Source organism: Ipomoea triloba, chromosome 1 (genome assembly GCF_003576645.1).
Source record: "Ipomoea triloba cultivar NCNSP0323 chromosome 1, ASM357664v1".
Lineage (NCBI taxonomy): Eukaryota > Viridiplantae > Streptophyta > Magnoliopsida > Solanales > Convolvulaceae > Ipomoea > Ipomoea triloba.
In genome coordinates, this window is record NC_044916.1 from 201342 (window position 1) to 223365 (window position 22024).

Genomic DNA, 22024 nt, shown 5'->3' on the forward strand with positions numbered 1-22024 from the left:
TCTGTAACTGCTAAAAGGCCGGCAATTTATTTTTTTTTATTACAGTTTCACCTGTTTTTTAGTGATTGTGTTGACCTATTTTTTTTTTTTTTTATTTTATTGATTAGAGAAATTAGGTTGTCATTTTATCAAGGACTACAAGAAGGGAAATTAGTCTGAATTATTTGTCTATAATTGATCGATTCAAATCAAGAAAGTTAATAAATTGTTTTGTTGGGAGTTGAACTTGACATGTTTTGTGCCGAAGATATTTGATTGAAAGTTGAGAAATACTTTGAACCAAGATGCAGGGGCTCTCATATGTTACATTGATTTCATGGTATACAGATAAAGGGATTTTTACAAAGTTACAAGGAGCAGCAGAAGGGTATGGTGATCACTGTACTGATCAGAACAAGAGAAGACACAATACTAAGCAACAGCAAAGGAAAAAACATATCCTGCTGAGTGATCTATCAGCATTCATCATTTGCCTTCTCATCCTTAAATTACTGCTACCTGATAGATTATAGGAGTTTGGATATGAGTACAAGGTTGTCTCAGCCGAGTTCCCAAACATCCTCGTGTAAACCATTTCACCTGTCGTGCCACCAAGGTTCAGCATGGGCGGTCCAATATAGCTGTCAGAATGACGACTGTGATGGCGAGGGGTGGTGGTTGTGGTTGGTAACAGAACGGGCCCATCACATCTCGGGCTTTGAGGCCTCTGGGGTATGGCTATGCCAAGATTTGCAGCCTTGCAATCTGATGGTTTGGCTGCTAGGCCGCGACCATAGAGTGGAATCAAAGTTTTCTCCGAAACCTCAGCCTTGCAGACAGGGCACTGCGGGTGTTTATGTTCTTCAGTATCCTCAGAGACAACAGTTTGGGAATGAATCCATTTGTATATGCAAGGCCAACAATAGAGATGACCACAGAATGTAACCACCGGATCCTGCACTGGATCTAGGCAAATATGACAGTCAAAACCTTCAATCGGATTGTTATCAGCCTCATCCATTGCAGATGATAAGGATTTCCACTTCTCCAAACAAATACCATGTTCACCAAATGGAATTTGACCAATTTCTTGCTGGATATGCTGCTCCATCTAAACCTCGTAATAATCTTGATTGGTTTGCCCGCAATATCTGAAACAACAACCACAGAAAATCATCAAAAACTTGAGCATATTCTTAACCATGGAAAAAGCAAGACACAGAAACTATTTACATTAAAGAAACAAAGAATTGAAGGCCCTATTTTTGCTGTTCATGTACTGTCCAGCTTTACCAACAACTAAATGCAGCTTTAGGAGCAATATAAGTACTTGATGGATATGATGGTGATCGAATTGGCCATCAATTTCCAACTATCTCTACCTTTATCTTTATCTTTACTTTTACGTACTCTAATTAAAGAAATCACAGACTAATTATATTGGCAACTACCAACCACACTTGAAGAACACATAAACCAAATCAGTAAGAGAGAAGACACACAACAAATGAAAATGATACATCAAAATTATTAAGAAAACCCTATATTATTATATAAATATGCTTAGCTTCTTCAATTCATTGTAAACAATAGTGTTCAAACACCCCCAAAGCTGGATCTTTATAGAACACAAAAACCAGAGCTCAACAGGCAGGAGGCCGGAGATCTATATATATATATACTTGAAGAAACTTTCATTAAAAGCAATCAAGCTAAGGAGAAAAGTGAAAATCAAACTGGGATGTGTGCACAAAGAATAAAACTTTGACAGTTTTGCATAATTCCCATTCGATCATACATAAATGAAGAAAAGTATACCAATAATGTAAGAGTGGATCGAAGAAGAGACATACCAAGATAGATATGTATTTGTAGAGTAAAGTTGAGGTCTGGATTGCACAGGAATTATGAGCAGAGGAAGAGAGTTAAAGATCGAGATGAAAGGATAATTGATGAAAGAAGCGGCCGATTTGAGTTAGCTTATATACAGGGAAGAAAGAGAGGCAAATTAAAGGATAACGGTGTGCTTCAGGTCCACGTATAAACGTATTCGATCGTATGAATGTATAATATCAACAACGTAAACAATAACTGACACGCTGTATTCCGACGTGGCACCTACGGCAAGGAGATTATATATGTTTTTCCTTCCTACTATTCTCCGCCACCGCGTGCCAAACCTCTTGCCAAATTTGCACCTATGGATCTATTCAGTATTCAACACCATTTTTACTCATCATATGCTACCATCTATGATCCTCCATCATATAGCATTAATTGTTAAATATTGTAATACTTATCAAGAAAATTGTAATATTTTTAAAATAATTATTCCAAGTTCGTCATTCTGCTTCTTTGATTATTTAAATTAAAAATAACTTTAATTTTTAAGAGGCAAACTGTAAATTACACATGAGAGGGAAATCACATTGGCGCGACGAATTTGATAAAAAAGAAAGTGATCATCAAGATATGAGAATCATGTTCTACCCACTCGATCACCCTTTTCAAAGCAGCTAACAGTTTTTTATTATGGAGTTTGTATTTGCTTTCGAAAAGAAAAAATATCAATATAGAATTGAAGAAAATAATTCATTAATAAGGAAGTGAAAACATTAGAAAAACGTGTCGAAGTCACCACTGCACGTATAACCAGGAGGGATGTACTTCAGTTCAATTTATATAATAATTATATCAAACTAACCACAGTATTATATTAAGTTAGGCTTCATAATTTTGTAGTTTTCATTAATGTTTGGTTGGCTTCTTTTGCACCATTCATCGACTATTAAAAAACACTTCAGGGTTAGCAATTTGCTATAATTAAGAAATTATTAGGTCGGCCAATTGTCACTTGAACTACTTCATTGGGTAATAATAATAAATAGAGAATAAATCATTTTTATCAAATATTTTATTATCTAATATGACTTTATATTATTTTGTTTGGATCAGCATTCAGCAGGCCGGAGAGGTGGTGCCTCACAATTCACAAACAACACCTATTAGCGTTCGTTACTCTACGATTCCTCAAAATGCCCATAATATAATGTCTTTATGAGCAAGAACTTGACTTTGTCCGGCGGTTGATCAAAGAATATTGTCACATTCTTCTTTGTTACATTAATTTGTAATAACATCAATAAATTGTATAAGTAAAAATAATAATTAAGTTCAACTTTCAGCACGAGCGACCTATTGGCCTTTTTTATTTAAATCGATAAGCTATGAATAACCTAAGCCGATTTACTTCCTTAATTGTGATTCTTTGTCAAGTAGTACCGTAGCTCAAGGGTTTCCCTCATCGCCCAAAATTATAATTATTATAATAATAATAATAATAAATTTATCATAAGCATACAAATTCCGAATTAATAATAATTATGATAAATTGTTCCACTAAGCAATATAATAGTCGGAGTTAAGTTGTGCAAAAATTGTGGCGGCTATCCAAAAAAAAGTCACCAAAATTAAAAGAATACATATTTATATATGGATGTCGTTTTCGTAATTAAATTTATTTATTAAATGTCATTTTCATTCTTTAAATAAAAATGATGGAGTTAATTCCAGCAATGGTTCTCCGACTATGTTGATTTTTCAAAATTAGTCCCCGACTTTTAATTTGGACAATTTAGGTCCCTTGACTTTCAAATTCTTTCCAATGTTGGTTAAATGAAGGACTAAAATTGTCCATTCACTTGTATACTCATATTTCTTATGTCTTATACACTATATATATGAATATAATATCGATCGAAGAGACATCGACTGAGATTATATGGCTTCGATTGAGACTTCGACTGTGATTATATTCATATATACAGTGTATAAGATATGAGAAATACGAATAACAATACACTAAACAGGTGAACGGATAATTTTACGCTTTCATTTGACCTCAACCTAACCAAAATTTGACGAAAGGACTAACATTGGAAAGAATTTGAAAGTCAATGAACCTAAATTGTCCAAATTAAAAGTCGGGGATTAATTTTGGAAAATCAACATAGTCGGAGGACCATTGCTGGAATTAACTCAAAAATGATGTATAGTCTCTACCACTAAAAGTGATGTATGAATGTATGATTTCTAACAAGTCGGTCGAACTATTGACCTATTAATTTGAATTTATTGAGGTCATGATTCCATAAATTTAGTGTTAAAAGACTTAATTAATTATTATATTGAAAAGGCACGTGGAAATTAAACTCTTGCATATTTTTAATTAAAGATAGTTCACTTTGATAAGTCCACGTACCTACTCCCGAACTCCAATTGTTCACACAAGTCATATGAAGGGATCCTTATATACGCCACCTAAGATTTAATACTATATTTGTGTGTACACACACATATACATGCACCAAAAAATTTTATGTGTTGCACGGGAAAAGATAATCGAGTGAATTAAACTTTATTCTTGTAAAAAAAAAAACGTATTTTCCTTGTCATCATAAAAAAATCTTTTTAAATTACAAAAAAAAAAAATCACCCTTGGACCCATTCCAATGAGGTTGGTGTGCTTTTTCGGTATACTATTCGCGCCTTAACCCAGCTCATAGTTCAAGCCTAGTTTCTTGAAGTATCAATTTTCAACATTAATATTCCATTTTATGTCATAAAACTATCTATACACCATGTAAAAGTGAGAGATATGTGTTTAATTAAATTGAAAAAGAAATTTTATGTTACATAATTTGTAAAGAATTAACGTTGTTAATATATCTGATTTACTACGTACCAACGATCTAGAGGGGAAGAAAAAGATGATAAGGTAAATTTACAGAACATATATTAGTAGTTTAGTACATATATGTACTTAAAGCAGCACAAGTAAGATGTCTATATTCATTTATAGATATATACATAATATAAATACATATTCCATGGGCCGATAAGGCCAAGCACTACATATTGACGTGTATAATATAATATATATATTTTTAAAGTAAAAAAAAATAAAAATTGCCGACACATGCATATGCCTGACTTATATATCATTAAATAGAACAGTGGCTGGATTAGTTCATCGAAATTATCAATTAATATCACATATGTAATTAAGAAACTTACCAACAAAAACATCACATGTACCAAATAGACCAAACACGCATGCAATGTATAATATAAGTAATGCATAGTGGGCGAATTACGTATGGCTTACATACGTTGATAGTACAGTGTATATATATTTAGTAAACAGTGTAAGTTATCCATACAATTTAATCATTAACAAATAATTTTAATACAATCAATTTTAAACCGTTATAACTCCCCCGTACAACTCTCCATGATTTAGCTTCCTCCATTTCAAAGTTCAAATAAAGATTTATCCACTTTAGTTTATGAAGTAATGAGAGGCAGCACGGTCCCACCGAGTGTGCCAATTTGTAAACATATAAAATTTGAAGTTTTCTATATATTAAACTCGAAATGAGTTACATGAGTGTCAATAAGCGGATTACAAGAGAGTAAAGTAAAGTGAATCTGACCTTCGGAACTCAAGTTGCTTAGCTTGATCTTTAAAGAATGACTTATATGTATAGCTAATTAGATATATATGGTTGGGAGGGAATTTTAGAAGGTTTTATTTGTAGGAACAAGCTTTAAGCTTTAATTTTCTGGATCTTTCCAGAGTATTTTTAGGATGTTCATATGATGAATTTTAGGATGAACGAGAGCTCCTATTTATACTCGTAAGATAAAAGAAGAATTTTGATAAGTTCAAACTCTTTTCATATTATATATATAATAATTAAACAAATTAGATAATATCAATATTATCCAAATATACTCAAATATTTTATTCAAAATTTCAATGTCTACTCGTGCCCCATTGAGACTTGGAATTGCTTGTAGAGCATATAACTATCACTCGAAAGTATGTAGTGCAAAGAAGTCTCGATACTACAAAAAGATATAACATCATTTCACTCGTGCTAAGGAGCATCTTAAAGGATATGAAATATGAGGTCGTTTCAACTCGTGCCAAGGAGCATAAATGAAATGATGTCGTTTCAACTCGTGTCAAAGAGCCTTGATAGATATGTGGCCGTTTTGACTCGTGCCTAGGAGCTTTGAATGATATGAGGCTGTTTCAACTCCTGCATGTTAGGAGTCTTGATGGATACGAGACCGTTTTAACTCGTGCCAATGAGCTTTGAAGGATATGTATGTGGCCGTTTCAACTCATACTAAGAAGCCTTGAGGATATAAGGTCGTTTCAACTCGTGTCAATGGGTCTTGAAAGATATGAGACCGTTTTAACTCGTGCCAATGAGCCTTAAGGGAAATGAAGCCGTTTCAACCTCTGCCAAGGAGTATCATATTGTTAAAATATAATCTCTCACAAATTCATATTAAAGGAAAATTATGTCGACATATATGTGTTAATAAGGTAGGTAAAGGCAAGTGTGAGAAAAATCAATGAACGTTAGAAGCTTCTTAATTATGATTATTATGCATGAGTTGAAGGGTGGCGTGCATGATAGATAGAGTCGTGCAGTGGTCCATTTTGTTTTTGCATACGACATATATATAATCATTATACAATTTGTGTGATCATTATTAGTTTTTGCAATAACAAGACAACTTTAATTATGGTTTTCTAGAAGTTTAATGATAACAGTCTGTAGTAAAAGAATTTGACCTAAAATAAAGCTATAGAAATTTATTTGGAAAAGAACACCCACTGCACTCCATCCACATTTGTTACTATACGTTGTACGTACGTTATTTGTTGAATTAAAATGAAACTCTCCTTTGGTTTGGTCCACTCACTTTGTTGCTAAATCTAGAAGGGAAAATTATGCCACCTTCACCATATATGGGTGCAAGCCTCCCAACTAGAAAACTACCTTTGATTCTGATGGTAGTTAGATTGAGAAAGATGAAAAATTATTGAGATATTCTTGACAATACAAATTTCATTTGACATGATATGTTTTAAATAAATGTTTGAGAAGTATAATGGTGAGATGTTGATATATCGACATGTTATTATCTGGTTAGTTAAAAAACAAGAATTGCAAAAAATATAATATTGATCCATGTATTTTTTTAATCAACAGGATGGAATACTCAGAAAGGGAAAACAGAACTATCTATACCAATTGAAAACCCATTCATAAATGAGAAATGTCAAACCGAACTTCAAATAAACTTAGGAAGACTCCACTCAATCACCGCTTTTGAAGCTTTCGCAAGGAAATTTATCACCATAAGAAGTGGGCAAATTATACTGTGCACCACGGTGCACATAGCAATGTGTACCATGTACCTAAACGACGTCGTTTTGAGCATGGTAAACTAATCATCCGTTTTTTTTTTGAAATCACGTTTCCCGTTTCGGCTGGTCTCTGTATTTATGTTAATATTCTGTGTATTCCAGGCAATCATTCTGCGTATTCTAGGCAACCGGTCTGTGTATTATAGGCAACCGTTATGTGTATTCATGTTAGTAACACATGTTGTGATTTCATGTTAGTAACACATGTTGTGATGTGTTTGTGCATTCCAATGTTTAGGAGGATGAGTTCTGTGTATTTTGTGTAAATATTATGTGTATTCATGTTATTAACACAAGTTGTGATGTGTTTGTGCATTCGAATGTTAGGAGGATGAGTTCTATGTATTATGGGCGTCAATATTCTGTGTATTATGGGCAAACATTCTGTGTATTCTAGGCAAACCTTTTGTGTATTCTATATAATGATTATGTGTATTATAGATAATGAATTCCCTGGAGTCATTCGTGTCTATTAACATCTGTGTATTTTGTGTCAATATTTTGTGTATTCTGGGCAAACATTCTGTGTATTCTAGGCAAACGTTCTGTGTATTATAGATAATGATTATGTGTATTATAGATAATGAATTCCCTGAGCCATTCACGTTCGCGTCTACTAATACCGAAACGACGTCGTTTTACATACGTGGTGCACATTGCTATGTGCACCGTGGTGCAGGGTATAACGATTGTAAGAAGTGTGTGTAGTATTGTCGGGCCTATAGATTTGTTTCAATTTTGTCACTTCAATTCTTATGTATAACACTATACGGGCTCCCAATTGATTTCTAGAACCCAAAAGATTGAAATTGGACTCATTAAATCCCCCCTGCAAAAATAGTGGGCTTTAGTTTTCTATGCAGCCCAGCCACCATTTCGTTTCTTGGAATATTACATCTTTAGTATGAATTACAATTAGGCCTTGTTTTTTTTTTTTTTTTTAGTATTACTGACTCTGTTACAATATAGTATATGCTCATAGTTACTTTCTCAACCTAATAAAGCACAAAGAGAACAGTTGCCTCCACTGAGGCTGCAACTGAGGCTCGAACCCACTCCCATAGCTACTTTCTCAACCGAATGAAGCACAAAGAGTCAACAGTTGCCTCCACTAACCCACTCCCATCATCCATGTGGGAGTGTTATCCGGGACACCGGATATCACTAGACCACAAGGTCTTTGGCCAATTATGCCTTGTTTTAAGTATAAGAAGTTTATAAATGATTAGCTCTCTATTATATTTCTCAAGTACTTTGTGCTCAAATAACATGTATTGACTCTGTTATATGAGAAATCATAAAACCAAGCTCCAGTGGAGTAAACATTTGACTCGACTAAAACTGCCCTTCACAACAAATAGTTTCATTGTTATTTATTAAGTTACTTTTAATTTGTAGTACTAAAATAAAATGTGTAACTATTTTTTAGACAAACAATTGGTTGAATTAAAGAAGATAGTTATTGCTCACATAGGCAGCTCAGTTGGTCACATGTGTGAAGTTTAGGAAGAGCTGTTAAAATTTCACCAGCGACAGTGTGAAAACAACTTTTTAAAGTGAGGGGGCTTTTTGGCACAGTAAACAAAAGTCTAGCATCTGTCTTCAACTGAGTTACCATGATTTACATCTTCTTAAATGTTCTGTTGAGCCGAAACGTGGAATGTGAAGATGACTATAAAAGCAGCCCTCTAGATAGTTACCTTTGCTGTCTAGACAAGACATGAATTAGACTTGATAAAGACGATAAATTGATTTGAGATTGAATTGACATAATTTTTAACCAAAAAAGTGATTGTGTAACTACACATGATTTTTTGTTTTCAGATATTTTTGGCATACTGCCCTGCTCAACCTATGGTTTCCACAGTTTTCACGTTAAACCCACCCATAAGTACAGTACCAGATAATATATAATATAATACTTCCTGTATTTTTTTATTTAAAAATAATAATGTAAAAATACAGCTCAAATGAAGTGTTATACGCTTCTTCCTCTTTGGCAATTGGCATGCGAAGAAGTTAGCTAAAACAAAAATAGTCCGTACGATCGCTCTATCTCTCTCTCTCTCTCTCCACTGTTTATATCTGGAAGTACTCGCAATTGCAATCTCCATAAACCCCTAATTGCTTCTCGATTTGTGTGTCATGGCTTCCGGAGCATCGAGTCGGGCCAACAATCCGGGTTCTAAAGCCTTTGATTTCGCGTCAGATGATATTCTTTGTTCCTACGATGACTTTGCCAATCAGGACAACACTAATGGAAATCACTCTGATCCAGTGAATGCTTCCAACTCCGCAAAGGTACTCCCTTTCTCTTATCAGTTATCACCCTGTCTCCTGTTTAAATTTATTCGACTTTTCGTGTTTATATCTGTGAATCTTAGCTAGGGTTTTTTGAATAGTGGGTAAAGTTTCGGAGTTTACTCAGTTATCGTTTCATTAATCTAGAGAATAACAGGATCTTTTACTGTTTGATCAATGTTTTTTGCCTGTTGGGTTCAGGTTAGGCACATTACTAATAAAATTATACTTATCACAAGGGAAGACAACTTCCCTAGCATACAACACCAAAATAATATTTTTACTATTTAAACTACATCAGCTCACCAACATGTTTGTCCTAATGCAGCAGATATTTTATTTGTGCAACTCTAATGAATTTGCATATTGTTATCTGGTTAGAATCATAGTCCACATTCAGCAGATATTTGAAAGATTAAAGATACAAAATTCTGATTCACCTAATTTATTAGTTTTGATTTCTTAAATAAAGCTATACCCTTTATATTTAGCAGGAATTTCACAAAAACAGAATGACAAGAACAGCTATGTTTCCTGCTCCAGCTTATAGTCCGCCTGAGGAATCTTCAGTTCATCAAGATGTTGGTGCTATTGTTGAGAAGACTGTGAAGAAATATGCTGACAATCTGATGCGTTTCCTTGAGGGAATAAGTTCACGGCTGTCTCAGCTGGAATTATATTGTTACAATCTTGATAAATCCATAGGAGAAATGCATTCTGATTTGGTACGGGATCATGGAGAGGCAGATACCAAGCTCAAGTCTCTTGAGAAGAATCTCCAAGAGGTACATATCTATATTTATCATAGTAGAAGTTTTTCTTATTCTTCTGTGATATAACTGCTGTATCTCATCTATTCCTCTCTGAAGCAGATTTTGAAATATACTTCATAGTGCTCTATATTTGTTGGCATGCTTTTTGATGGAGTTGAAATTTGAAATTTCACAGTACTTAAACTGTAAAGGTGTAAGATAATTATAATTTTTTTTTTTCTGTTAGATTAAATATTATTAATACAAACCATGCTAAACTGACTTTTAGCAGCCTTATGGCCCAGAGCATGAAATCTTTTCAACCACCATTGTTGTCATCACAAGCAGGTTTAGGGGTCTATTGGATGAGTTTCCACCAAGTAATATTGCCATTAGAAGTTAAATTGTGTGTGCTAGTGCCATCTATTACATTACTTGAAAATTGTGCACTTCTCATCTTGCAAAAAAGTAGAGAAATAGAGATTCTTCAACTTTAATTGTGTGTCTGATTAATTTTATTTCTTTGTAGGTGCACAGGTCTGTTCAGATTCTGAGAGATAAGCAAGAGCTTGTTGAAGCTCAGAAGGAACTGGCCAAGCTTCAGCTTGCTCAGAAGGATTCATCAGGTAGCAATTCCCAAGAGAATGAGGAGAGAAATAAACAGCCTCCAGATACCAAAAGGAATGATAATGAAGTACATGAGCAGCAACTGGCACTTGCACTACCACATCAGATAACACCACAGGCTTCACATACTACCCGACCTGTGGAGCAGCAGCAACAGCAACAGCAACCTGTCCAAGCTCCCCCACCAATTCCATCCCAAGGTGTTGCACAATCACCGGGGTACTATTTACCTCAACCTCAGATGCCACAAGCTCCTAATCAATTGTCTCAAAGTCAATACATGCCATCTGACTCTCAGTACAGGACTTCACAAGCACAAGACTTTTCAAGGTTGCCACCACAACCTGTGCAATCTCAATTAAATCAGACCCCACAAACTCAGGCAGTACCTCCATATCAGCAGCAGTGGGTGCCCCAGCTACCCCAGCAAGTTCAACAACCACAGCCACAACAGCAGCCACAGCCACCATCTATGCAACAGCAAGCTAGACCATCATCACCTGCTGTTTATCCCTCTTATCTGCCCAGTCAATCAAACCCTACTCCAGAGATGGTTCCTAGTACTGTTTCTATGCAAGTGCCTTTTTCTGGGATTTCTCAAACGGTTGCTAGCCGCCCTGAGGGAATGCCTTATGGGTATGGGGGGCATGGTAGGCCAGTTCAACCACAGGCTCCTGCTCAGCATGTGAGGCCCACATTTGGTGCAACTGGTGATGGGTATGGAGTTGGTGGGTCCCACCCATCACTTGCCCCAGGAAATGCTTATGTAATGTATGATGGGGAAGGAGCAAGGACTCATCCAACCCAACAACCTCACTTCTCACATGGTGGTTATCCTCCATCCAGCTTTCCTACGCAGAACCCACAGCCGGCTGCTAACACTAGTGTAATGACTCGTCCGCCACAGATGATGCGCAACCATCCCTACAATGAATTGATTGAGAAACTGGTGAGTATGGGTTACAGGGGTGATCATGTCATTGCTGTGATACAAAGACTGGAGGAGAGTGGTCAGGCTGTTGATTTCAATGCCATACTTGATAGACTGAATGGGCATTCCTCTGGGGGCTCTCAGAGAGGATGGCAAGGGTAAATCACCACCGGAACCTGTCCAGTTGACATTCTTCTTGGAGGAATCACTAAGAGGATAGTTGAGACATGCAACTATCTCCCCACCCCCCACCCCTGTTAAGTGAGACAATCACCGTAATGGTTTTAATCTACATGACAATGAATAAAATGTAGTATGAATAGCTTGGAAATTTGGTATATATAAAATGAAGAGATGCACTGTATTATTTGGTCGTGGTCTCTTTCCTTGCTTATGTTGTTGTAATGTTTAAATGCTTTGTTATTATTGCGGTGCAGACATGTGTTGGATATGATATGCCAACTTTGGAGTAGATAGAGTGCTTTAAGGTTCTCTAGTAGTATTGTCCAAATTCATGTTCAAGGGGACATCTATACCATGGAGCAATATTGAAAAATCTTTGCATCCTTGTAAAGATTCAGCTAAAATGTTTGTTTGCATATTAAGATATGCAATGCAGTTGCAGTAGCAGTAGAAGATCATATTCCACCTACTACTCTACGCAGTTAAGGAGGGAGAGTACATCAAGTAGCATTACAAATTGCAAACTATGAACTTTAAACGACCCTAATCAGAATAATGCTCCTCCTATCTATCAGCTGGCCAGTCTGAACTTCTCACAGTCCTTGGCACCTTTTTTAGTGAAATTTGAAATAAGGCCATTCATCATTTTAGATACATCTTCCTTTAATTTTGCTGAGCCACCACTTCCATCATTGCCCTGGATTTCTCCCTTGACTACAGAACCAACTGCAGCACCCTCCATGTAGGCTTTACATGCTGACAGGATATCATGTGCATGCGTCTGAAAGTGACCAATAACAAGGTCTTCGAAATTCTGAAACAGTATGGAGTAATAATCAAAACAATGGAGATTAAAAAAAAGTTGTTGCAAACCACAGGTCAAAGCAGACAGATGTCTGATGGGAATGCAAAAAACATACTAATAAAAAGCTAGAGCATAAATACACAGCTGCCAATAGTATAGAAGATCATACCCTTGGGGGCCTTCGAAGCGTATACATCATTGTTTTCAAGGAGAGGACAACCGCATCTTCATTGTATTCCTTGGACTTTTGCTCCCCCTTAACACCAACATAACTACTTTCATACCCAGGCTCATTAAAGAATGGCTTCGCGTTTAGAATTAAAGCTTGTATAGATACTAAAATTTGCAGCATGGTTGATTGTTTTGGCTGCCAGATCTCAGTAGCTTGACCAGTCCAAGTGTTCAGAAGGCTGAGGCAGACTTTTCCAGAGTCGTACAGATTAGGATTCAGTCTCAAGCCACCAGAGTAATAGTAAAGCATCTGTCAAAACTCAAAATACAAATCTGTTTAACAAAATACAGAAGACAATAATAAGCACAATTGAACAAATACGTACTGGTGGTTTATCAGGATATGCATCAGGGAAAAAGGCATCAAACACAAAAAGACCATCATGATAGGGAGTTCCTTGTGGTCCAACAATGACCGCTCTTAGAAGATCCATCCTTTTTTCATATACTCTCACATATATGGAATCTGTGGAACAGAGAAAAGAGATTAAGCTCCTGAAATAGCAATCCATATCTAAGGCTTCAAGGTGGAGCAAAAATAATATGCCATTCCATTTATCTCTTTGCAAGGGAAAGCGAAAGTTTAACGTATTAGGGATCTAGTCATGCCTATACATGTAGTCAATAAAAATGAAAAAAAGGAATAAATTGCAAAATCGAAGTCAGCAAAATTTTACAGACATTTTATTGTCACAAACTTAAAAGCAGAGTACTTTCACTGCAATGCTCAAAATAATAAGCCTAACCCTAATTCCATGTCTCTCAACAAAGCGGAATACATAAGAACACTTTCATATCTAAATCTAAATATGATTTGAAGATTAGTTACAACAATCAACAAAAATGGTAAGAAAAGCTGACTTTAATGGCTTCTCTTAATTATATGAACCTAATTTCAATGTATTGAAAACAACTAATTCAAGTTACAAAATTGTGCAGGCATGATGCACAAAAAATGTTCCAATCTTTAAAAATGATAAATAATGGTTCAAACAGAAGTATCAATACTTCTTCAATGAAAGGTCAAATATTTTGTAGGAGGATAAGAAACTTTATAAGCAAATTAAAGGTAAATTATCGTTCTTTTTTTGGGTGTCACTTTCTAGGCATTCTAGGAAATTCCATTGTTGTGAAACAAAGTTATCTGTAAGCTCCAAAAATTAGGAAAAATTGGTACCTAATTCCCCTTACCCAACAGTATTTCTACTTTATCTAGGAGATAGTGACTCACCGGGTAAATCACTCTCCAAAATCTTCCAATCGTCCTGAATTTTCTTCAACCATGCCTTCGGCTGTTAAGAAATACACAACCAGAGGTTAACATAATCATATACACAGATGACGAAAATTTAACATAGTAGCCAAGAAAATTATGGTGCAGAACACCCAAGCCAGCCTAAGGGGCAGAGCAAAGGTGATGGTATTTCTTACCCGCTGCCCCTTGACGTCCATATTGTAGTAGTGGTGGTCTGAGGAATCATCAACAAGATCAAAATGTTTAAAATGTTGATATTTTCTTATGACTTCATTACCATCACCATTTTGATCATCACACTTCCCACTAGAAGTCTGTCCTGCAGAACTGCCTGAAGACTCAATGTTTGTTCCAACAGGTTGAGATATGAAGTTCGCAGATGTCCCTACACCAGCAGGTTGACCTGAAGAGCAATCTTGGGGTGCAGAAACAGAAGTGGCAACAGTTGAGCTAGGAGTAGGTTCGTTCAACCAAGGCACAGACGCCTCTACCCCAGCAGGCAAATCAACACTGTCAAATTGAGCTTGCATTCTCAGGTAATCAGAATCATCATCATCGTTGTCATCATCATTGTCATAGGCAAACGCATAGTCACCCTCTTCATCACTGTATTCACTCTCACAAACCACATCGTCATTGCGCAATAAATCCTCACAAACCCCATCATTTGCATCCTCAATACATGAGGAATTGGAACCATTCTTATTATTATTATCCAGGGACTCATTAGCAGACGCAGGCACACTGGCAGAACCCTCAACATCCTTAGTGTTGGAAGAAACACAAGCTGAATCAGCCAAACAGTACAAACTCCAACATATAATCAAACTTGTAAATGCCAGCTGTGTTAATGATTTATTTAATCACAGTAATTTCCTGAAGTAGCATTAACTAATTCCACAAGTCTTAAAGAGACAAAGCTACAGAAAATGAAAATCAGGGGGAAACTTTGAACAAACACAAAAACACCAAAGCAAAAGATCAAGAAAAATGCACCGGCGATTACAGTTAGAAAGAAAGAAAGAAAGAAAGAAAAGGTTATACACTCGAACTAATGACATAATCAATTAAATGGAGGCATCACAACACATCATCAAGAAATGGCGCCAAACAACCAAGAAACACCGAGAAGAGAAATTCTAAAACGATCATAGCCAATTCAACTATACTCGTTCCAAGAAGTGAAACAGATACCGCAGAAACACTCATAATTCATCTCGGGAACACCGATACCTCATTGTGCATGGACTTATCCACCGCGGAATCGTCGGGGTGTTGCAAAGCCAAGCGTTCACGTTCCACCATCTCCATTCTTCCGATCGCGAACCCTAACAGCTAAATCCCGCAGAGACGATGGCGTGCACAGTATGTACGTACACACCCCGATTGAAGTGATGAGAGAGAGAGGGAAATTCTAAGCACTGCAGAGATGATTGAATAGTGATGAGAGAGAGAAGAAAGAAGAGAAGAGTTGCCTTAAATAACGCCTTGTCGGGTAAAGCTTCTCTACGGTGGGTGCGCAGCAGGGGAAACCAGTGGTTGCCACGCGGACTCCACCACCTCATCACTCTTTCCACCTAAGCCTTCTGTATTCCCCGATTTACCCTCCACCTCATCACTAGTCAGTTAGACAGCTAGATTCGATTTTGTAAATATATTTTTTGGCTTTCATACTTTTAAAGGCCCAACCCAACAACCATTTGGAAGTCCGGCCTATATACCTCGGCGCAAAGCCCAGTCCAAATAACAGTCTTCAGTGGCGCCCTAAGATTCAAAAAGCGCGCGGTAAACTTTGCCGCCGTGCTTTCCCGCCAGATCAGTTATATTTCTTACTATATATACAAGCATCTCCCCTGCATTTCTAATATACCATTTTTTCTATTCTTTTCTTTACTGAATTACTGTTATAGGAATCAGTTGCAGAGAATCGCCGACATGGTTGTAGCATTAGGTCCGGGAAAATTCTACGGCAAGAGCCTTCCAAGGCCACGGATCTACACCGACGTGAAGTTCAACGAGGAGCGGGTCGACCCGCCGGTGCCCGTCTTCGATCCTCTGATGTCGTGGGCCGAGGAGGCGCACTGGTCCATGGGTGGCCTCAGCTTCAAGCGCCACCGCCTCCAGGGCCGGATCGAGGGCAACATCAGCAAGTTACGGGCGGAGCACGAGAAGCAGGTGAAGAAACTCAAGAAGAATTCCCCCTCTAAATCTTCTTCCCCCGCCACTGGCTTCTACACCCCCTCACCTCCTCCTGCTCCCATCGCCGTGAAGCGAAAGCGGCGATTGATTGACGAGGAGGAGGAAGAAGGGAGTGACGAAGCTCGGAGAGGATGGCCGGCCAGGAAACTCGGCGATGATTTTGATAGGGTTGCGTATGAAAGCGGGTTGATAGACAGTGACGCGGAGGAGACGATTGCTGCGCGGACGAGGCGCCAGAAGGCGGAGAAAGCGGCGGTGGAGGCGGAGGTTGTTATAAAGGTTAAGTCTAAGGGCTTGAAGAGGCTGAAGAAGGGCGTGAAAAAAAGCGTGAACAGATCTTCACCAAGATTGGCTAAGCGTGAGTCGCCTTGAAACTGTTTGCTCATTTGTCTCAGAGGCAGCAGTACAAAACCTAAAACTTTTAATCTATTCCCCTTGTGTGATGCCTTGTGTTTATCGACATTGTAATGTAAGCGTTTAATCTCTCAAGCTATGGAATTCTATAATCATGATGTTAAAGTGGGATTTCACCTTGACAAAAATAATCACAACATAGCTAGGTTGCTGAAGATGTATCTTGAAAAGATAATGCTCTCAAATCTTGTTGTTAGTGTTTGGCGATTAGAACAATGAGGTTTTTTGTCTTGCAAATCCACCAACCCAAAATTGCACATTTATCAATGGCAGATCGCCAACTGTCATCTCACCTTCTACCCCGTGAATCCAGCGTTTTGGTTCCCTTTGTCCCCCTTCTGAGTTCCAACTGGTCTGGCTCTCTATTGTGCCTGACACTAACAACTCCAGCTCTTTGTCTGTTAAGAGTAGCACAGATTTCTGCCTATAAAATTCAAGAATCTTCATCTATACCACATTGCCAAGAGTTTGGAGCTTCAATTTCCAAGGCTTTACCTTGATAGTTATCAAGATTTAAGCTTTTAGGGGCTGAGTTTCATTTGCAGAGATTGATCTTTACACTGCAAAAACACAGTTTACTTGGTGAATTGCTTGGTTTCAGTAGGGGTGTTTGATAAAATCATTTGAGGGTGGTTGGTGAATGGATTCATCTTGTTTTTTCATAATCTGCATTCTGCATTCATTGGTAGCTACGACTTCTGGTGGTCTCATAATGTTTTACCTCAATGAAATCTCGGTTTTGGGACATGGTGCTGAGACAGCAAGGAAGCTGTTGGGATCAACCCCTCATGATCAGTTGTTGATAAAGACATCTGATTCCTTTGTGGGGTTGCTGTTGTGTGTGATTGGGTTCTTGTTGTTCATGGTGTCTTTTATGAAGGATAGAGATTTCCAGAGCTTTTTTGCCAAGGGTTGTATTCTTCTTCACATACTAATGGCAGTATGGAGGTTGTATTTTGAGAGGAAGCTTGAAGCTTTGGCTCATGATTGGCCTAGACAACTTATTGGGGACTTTGTGCTGGCACTTTCTTGGGTACTTTTTCTGGTTTGCACATGGACAGAAAAGTATGATTGAAGGCAGACTAATACTTGATTCTCATTGGAAGAGCTTGTAGTTGCAGGGTCTTTTATTCTTTATTAAAAAAAAATTGGGGTGAAAATTTTCTCATATGCTCTACTGATTCTGTAACAACATTGGTATCAATTGATCATTTCCTGTAACTGTTTCCTTGGTAGTATGAAATGACAAAAAGAGAGACTTGTGCAGGTATATGAAGCTTTTTTCTGAATCTGGGTTTGACACCATTGTTTCTGAAGTTACAATGATGTTTCTTCTCTTGTTTTCTGTTGGCTTTTCACATGCTATATTTCTTGCTTCTCAAGTGCTAAAAACACAGGAGTATTGCAGGGTGGAAAGGTGGAAAGCATGAGCTGTAAACATGCTTTTACTGTTTATGTTCTAGATTCCATAATGTGTGCTATGCAGTCATTTTCTGATGCTTTCTCCTCACCTTCACCCCCACCATTATACCATTACAAAAGATTTACTCAAATGTAAATTATTACACTGTTAATAATTGACCTCACCCCAAATAAGAAGCAGGTGGGATCAAAATTGATATTCCTAATAAGTACAATGAACAGTATATTTTGATACAGGATTGATTTGAGAATGTGCAATAGTCAAAACATCGATCATAGTCCTTATAAATGTGGAAACACATATCTTAACAAGATGGATTATGTTTGAGAACATGTCATGTTGGCTATTGTTTTCCAACAAATTTATTCACTCCCTCAACTTACACTTCAGTCACCTACCACTCATTCCTCTCACGTTTCAATTCCGGCCTTCAAAAAGTTTTATTTTAAGATAACCGAATTTATAGGAAATAAAAAAGTTATTTGTATTGGTCATAGAAAGGCATACCAATTTAGAGGATTAAAGCTAAAATTATGGAGAAAATGGAAGGAAAAATAATAAATGATGTAAACTAGGAAATGGTGCACCTAATGTTCCCTAGTTGTCACATGGGGTGAAATCTTGAAGGTCTAATTTGTCAGTTAATGACAGAATCATGGTTGATTCTTTGGTTAGATTAATTAACAAGTAGGGGATCGAATGGCCAGCAGCTAGCACATGATGATGGAGATACTTACAATGTAGAAGAAGCTTTAGGGAACAACAAAACAAATCGTCACCAAAAAAAGAAATTAGAATCATGGCAAAACCAAGATTTCAGATCTAATTATGGGGCAATGTAAATTGTAAAACAACATCCCACCACCATAAAAAAGACCCAAACTTCATCTTCATTTCTAGATTTCACCTGATTTTCTGCTGTTTCTTTCTGATGGGTACATGTTAGGTGTGCCATTTTGCTTTCTCTGAACCTTTCCCCCCCATTTATTCATTATATTCCCACATACATTCTCTCTGCCCATCCCTTGTATTTGTGTATATGAAGGAGGGGGATACAAAGCACAGACACAGAACCACCAATTAGCTGGTTTTTGAAGATTCATTGATGTTTTCTTGGACTTTTGGCTACCTTTCAATCCCAAATAGATCCAAGGTAGGGACTAAGCATAAAAGACTCAATCTTGGAATTCTGTCTTCATCACTTTCTGCATTTTGTCATGTTTTTTGGGTCCAACAAAATGGTGGTGAAATCGCCTAGAAGCAAAATGGTGATAGGGAATAGCCTGTTTTACCCAATTGTTGGGTTTGCATCATTTGCTGTTTTTATATACATGTCGTTTGGGGACCTGTGGATGAATTTCCATGGAGAAACAAAGCTGAGCTTTGTGGAGAGGAATGGGACTCAGTTCTTGGTGGAGGGTCAAGCATTCTATGTTAATGGCTGGAATTCTTACTGGCTAATGGACCATGCTGTGGATGAGAATAGAAGGCCAAGGATAAAAGCCATCCTGCAAGCTGGTGCCAAGATGGGGCTCACTGTGTGCAGAGCCTGGGCTTTCAATGATGGTGCATATAATGCCTTGCAGATTTCACCTGGGAAATTTGATGAAAAAGTATTCACAGTAAGAATAATTAATGTTTATGTCTTTAATTTCATCATGCCTTTCACTTTAATAGTAAGTCATTGAAATGTTTACCGTTTCCTCATATTATAATCCACACAAACCTTAAAGCTGTCGAAAAACATTATAGACATCAAAATTGTGTTTGCCAATTTACTTTAGTACAGATCATAGATCTGAGGAAGGCTTATGGTTTTGTGGCAGGCCTTGGACCATGTAATTGCTGAAGCGAGAAAATATCGAATTAGGCTGTTACTGAGCTTGGTTAATAATTTGCACGCGTATGGTGGGAAAACTCAGTATGTGAATTGGGCGTGGGAAGAGGGAGTTGGTTTGAGCTCTTCTAACGACTCGTTCTTTTATGATCCAACTACTCGCCTTTATTTCAAGAACTATGTGAAGGTAATTCTTTGAATTGAAGTTGTTCCATCTGATCTAGTCCTTGTTTTATGATACATGGTGAAGATTTCGACTAATTAAGCATGACCATATATAGGTTTATGTATGTGTTCTTATTCACCCTGGCCTATATTAAGCTCTCAATACAAGCCTTTAATCTTCCTCTCTGATCTTCTGCTGCAGACAGTGCTAACAAGGAAGAACACGTTTACCGGGATTGAGTACAGAGATGATCCCACTATCTTTGCCTGGGAATTGATTAACGAACCTCGTTGCTTGACCGATCCTTCAGGTGACACCCTCCAAGTAAGTTTTTGTCTCTTTATCCCTATCCCTGTTGAGTTTTCAATACATAAAGAAGATTTAAGCATCTGAATTACATATTAGAGTACAGACAGGGAAGCTTTTTTTTTTTTGCTTTATCCTTAGTTGGATTTTATTAATCAGAAGTCATAGAATTGCAGGATTGGATAGAAGAAATGTCAACTTTTATAAAATCAATTGACAGGAATCATTTGCTAACTGTGGGGCTTGAAGGATTTTATGGTCCAAAAAGTTCAAAAAGTTTGACTGTGAACCCAGAATTTTGGGCTGCTGATCTTGGAGCAGACTTCATTCGCAATTCTGAGATCCCAACCGTCGATTTTGCCTCTGTTCATGTATACCCAGATCAGTGGTAACCTTTCCTTAACCTACACTACCTTAAAATTTCCCAGATTAACAAACTGATTTATGAAATCTTAGGAATCAAAACACTTCTGTTTTAACTACTTTTTTCTTCATTATATTTTCTGCTGTTTTCTTTAACAACTTGCTGTTTTCCTTTTGATAGGTTACGCAATCAGAGTTTTGAAGAAAAAGTTCAGTTTGTGAGGAAATGGTTACTGTCTCATATCCACGACGGTGACAAGGTACTGAGAAAGCCAGTCATGTTCACTGAATTCGGGTTATCAACCGAGAACAAAGAGTTTGATCCAGAGAAGCGAGACAAATTCTTCAAGGTTATCCTCGACATCATATACAAGTCTGCAAGGCGAAACCTGTCTGGTGCAGGATCATTCTTCTGGCAGTTTTTGGTCGAAGGGATGGAGGAGTACAACGACGATTTTGGGATTGTTCCCTGGGAGAGGCCGTCAACATATCAGCTGATTACCGAGCACTCGTGCAGGCTGGCCAAACTTCATGGCGCCCTCTCAACCCAGAAGGTCTACTTGAAAAGCTTGTGCTCATCACATAGCTAGGCGATAATCATATCGCCCTCGCCAGGCCAAAAATTTTGTCTATATGATCGAAACCATGCATAACAGTATAGGTTGAAATGTGATTGTGTTGTTGTATCAGTTTGAGATCTGTAATGGGGGGAATATGTATGCTATATGCTATAAAATATGCCATAGGTTTATACCACACACAACTGAAATGGCTAACCTGTAAAAGTTGCATCTTTTTTGGAGTTTAGGCCTATATACTATTCTGTCTCTATGGACCACTGGCAAGACTAAATGACCGAGTAAATATGCTTTAATTGCTAAAAGTGACACTCAGACGATAAGTGAACAGTTTGTTTTATACTTTTAGTGTCTTAACCTTTTCTTGAACCTTTCTGAGAGAT

General features: G+C 37.4%; 6 protein-coding genes across 6 annotated transcripts; 4 read left to right on the forward strand and 2 right to left on the reverse strand.

Moving 5' to 3' along the window:
- Positions 1-250: 250 nt before the first annotated feature.
- Positions 251-1990, reverse strand: LOC116016846 (E3 ubiquitin-protein ligase RMA1H1-like). Its single transcript, XM_031257284.1, has 2 exons — positions 1833-1990; positions 251-1130 (listed from the first exon to the last, which is right to left on the reverse strand). The coding sequence occupies exon 2, from the start codon at positions 1088-1090 to the stop codon at positions 389-391; it is 702 nt and encodes a 233-aa protein (XP_031113144.1). The 5' UTR covers positions 1091-1130; positions 1833-1990; the 3' UTR covers positions 251-388.
- A 7250-nt stretch (positions 1991-9240) lies between these two features.
- On the forward strand, positions 9241-12353 carry LOC116020263 (ataxin-2 homolog). The gene is made up of 3 exons (XM_031260750.1): positions 9241-9571; positions 10066-10356; positions 10853-12353. The coding sequence occupies exons 1-3, from the start codon at positions 9416-9418 to the stop codon at positions 12041-12043; spliced, it is 1638 nt and encodes a 545-aa protein (XP_031116610.1). The 5' UTR covers positions 9241-9415; the 3' UTR covers positions 12044-12353.
- A 68-nt stretch (positions 12354-12421) lies between these two features.
- Positions 12422-15795, reverse strand: LOC116020269 (putative ubiquitin-conjugating enzyme E2 38). The gene is made up of 6 exons (XM_031260757.1): positions 15589-15795; positions 14532-15119; positions 14332-14392; positions 13427-13566; positions 13039-13350; positions 12422-12878 (listed from the first exon to the last, which is right to left on the reverse strand). The coding sequence occupies exons 1-6, from the start codon at positions 15664-15666 to the stop codon at positions 12636-12638; spliced, it is 1422 nt and encodes a 473-aa protein (XP_031116617.1). The 5' UTR covers positions 15667-15795; the 3' UTR covers positions 12422-12635.
- A 422-nt stretch (positions 15796-16217) lies between these two features.
- On the forward strand, positions 16218-17123 carry LOC116015144. Its single transcript, XM_031255199.1, has one exon. The coding sequence runs from the start codon at positions 16291-16293 to the stop codon at positions 16924-16926; it is 636 nt and encodes a 211-aa protein (XP_031111059.1). The 5' UTR covers positions 16218-16290; the 3' UTR covers positions 16927-17123.
- A 198-nt stretch (positions 17124-17321) lies between these two features.
- On the forward strand, positions 17322-18202 carry LOC116015237. Its single transcript, XM_031255295.1, has one exon. It carries the CDS (start codon positions 17609-17611, stop codon positions 18041-18043), a length of 435 nt encoding a protein of 144 aa, XP_031111155.1. The 5' UTR covers positions 17322-17608; the 3' UTR covers positions 18044-18202.
- A 1022-nt stretch (positions 18203-19224) lies between these two features.
- On the forward strand, positions 19225-21915 carry LOC116015057 (mannan endo-1,4-beta-mannosidase 2-like). The gene is made up of 5 exons (XM_031255085.1): positions 19225-20013; positions 20218-20415; positions 20596-20718; positions 20877-21088; positions 21245-21915. The coding sequence occupies exons 1-5, from the start codon at positions 19609-19611 to the stop codon at positions 21651-21653; spliced, it is 1347 nt and encodes a 448-aa protein (XP_031110945.1). The 5' UTR covers positions 19225-19608; the 3' UTR covers positions 21654-21915.
- Positions 21916-22024: the final 109 nt, after the last annotated feature.

Excerpts from the sequence above, each read along its gene's own strand:
- LOC116016846 (XM_031257284.1), bottom strand. The coding sequence starts at position 1,090 with ATGGAGCAGCATATCCAGCAAGAAATTGGTCAAATTCCATTTGGTGAA.
- LOC116020263 (XM_031260750.1), top strand. The coding sequence starts at position 9,416 with ATGGCTTCCGGAGCATCGAGTCGGGCCAACAATCCGGGTTCTAAAGCC. Across the intron at positions 9,572-10,065 it reads ATGCTTCCAACTCCGCAAAG|GAATTTCACAAAAACAGAAT; the intron begins GTACTCCCTTTC and ends TATATTTAGCAG. Across the intron at positions 10,357-10,852 it reads TTGAGAAGAATCTCCAAGAG|GTGCACAGGTCTGTTCAGAT; the intron begins GTACATATCTAT and ends ATTTCTTTGTAG.
- LOC116020269 (XM_031260757.1), bottom strand. The coding sequence starts at position 15,666 with ATGGAGATGGTGGAACGTGAACGCTTGGCTTTGCAACACCCCGACGAT. Across the intron at positions 13,567-14,331 it reads TTTGGAGAGTGATTTACCCG|ATTCCATATATGTGAGAGTA; the intron begins GTGAGTCACTAT and ends TCTGTTCCACAG. Across the intron at positions 13,351-13,426 it reads CATATCCTGATAAACCACCA|ATGCTTTACTATTACTCTGG; the intron begins GTACGTATTTGT and ends GAGTTTTGACAG.
- LOC116015144 (XM_031255199.1), top strand. The coding sequence starts at position 16,291 with ATGGTTGTAGCATTAGGTCCGGGAAAATTCTACGGCAAGAGCCTTCCA.
- LOC116015237 (XM_031255295.1), top strand. The coding sequence starts at position 17,609 with ATGGATTCATCTTGTTTTTTCATAATCTGCATTCTGCATTCATTGGTA.
- LOC116015057 (XM_031255085.1), top strand. The coding sequence starts at position 19,609 with ATGTTTTTTGGGTCCAACAAAATGGTGGTGAAATCGCCTAGAAGCAAA. Across the intron at positions 20,719-20,876 it reads CTTCAGGTGACACCCTCCAA|GATTGGATAGAAGAAATGTC; the intron begins GTAAGTTTTTGT and ends ATAGAATTGCAG. Across the intron at positions 21,089-21,244 it reads CATGTATACCCAGATCAGTG|GTTACGCAATCAGAGTTTTG; the intron begins GTAACCTTTCCT and ends TCCTTTTGATAG.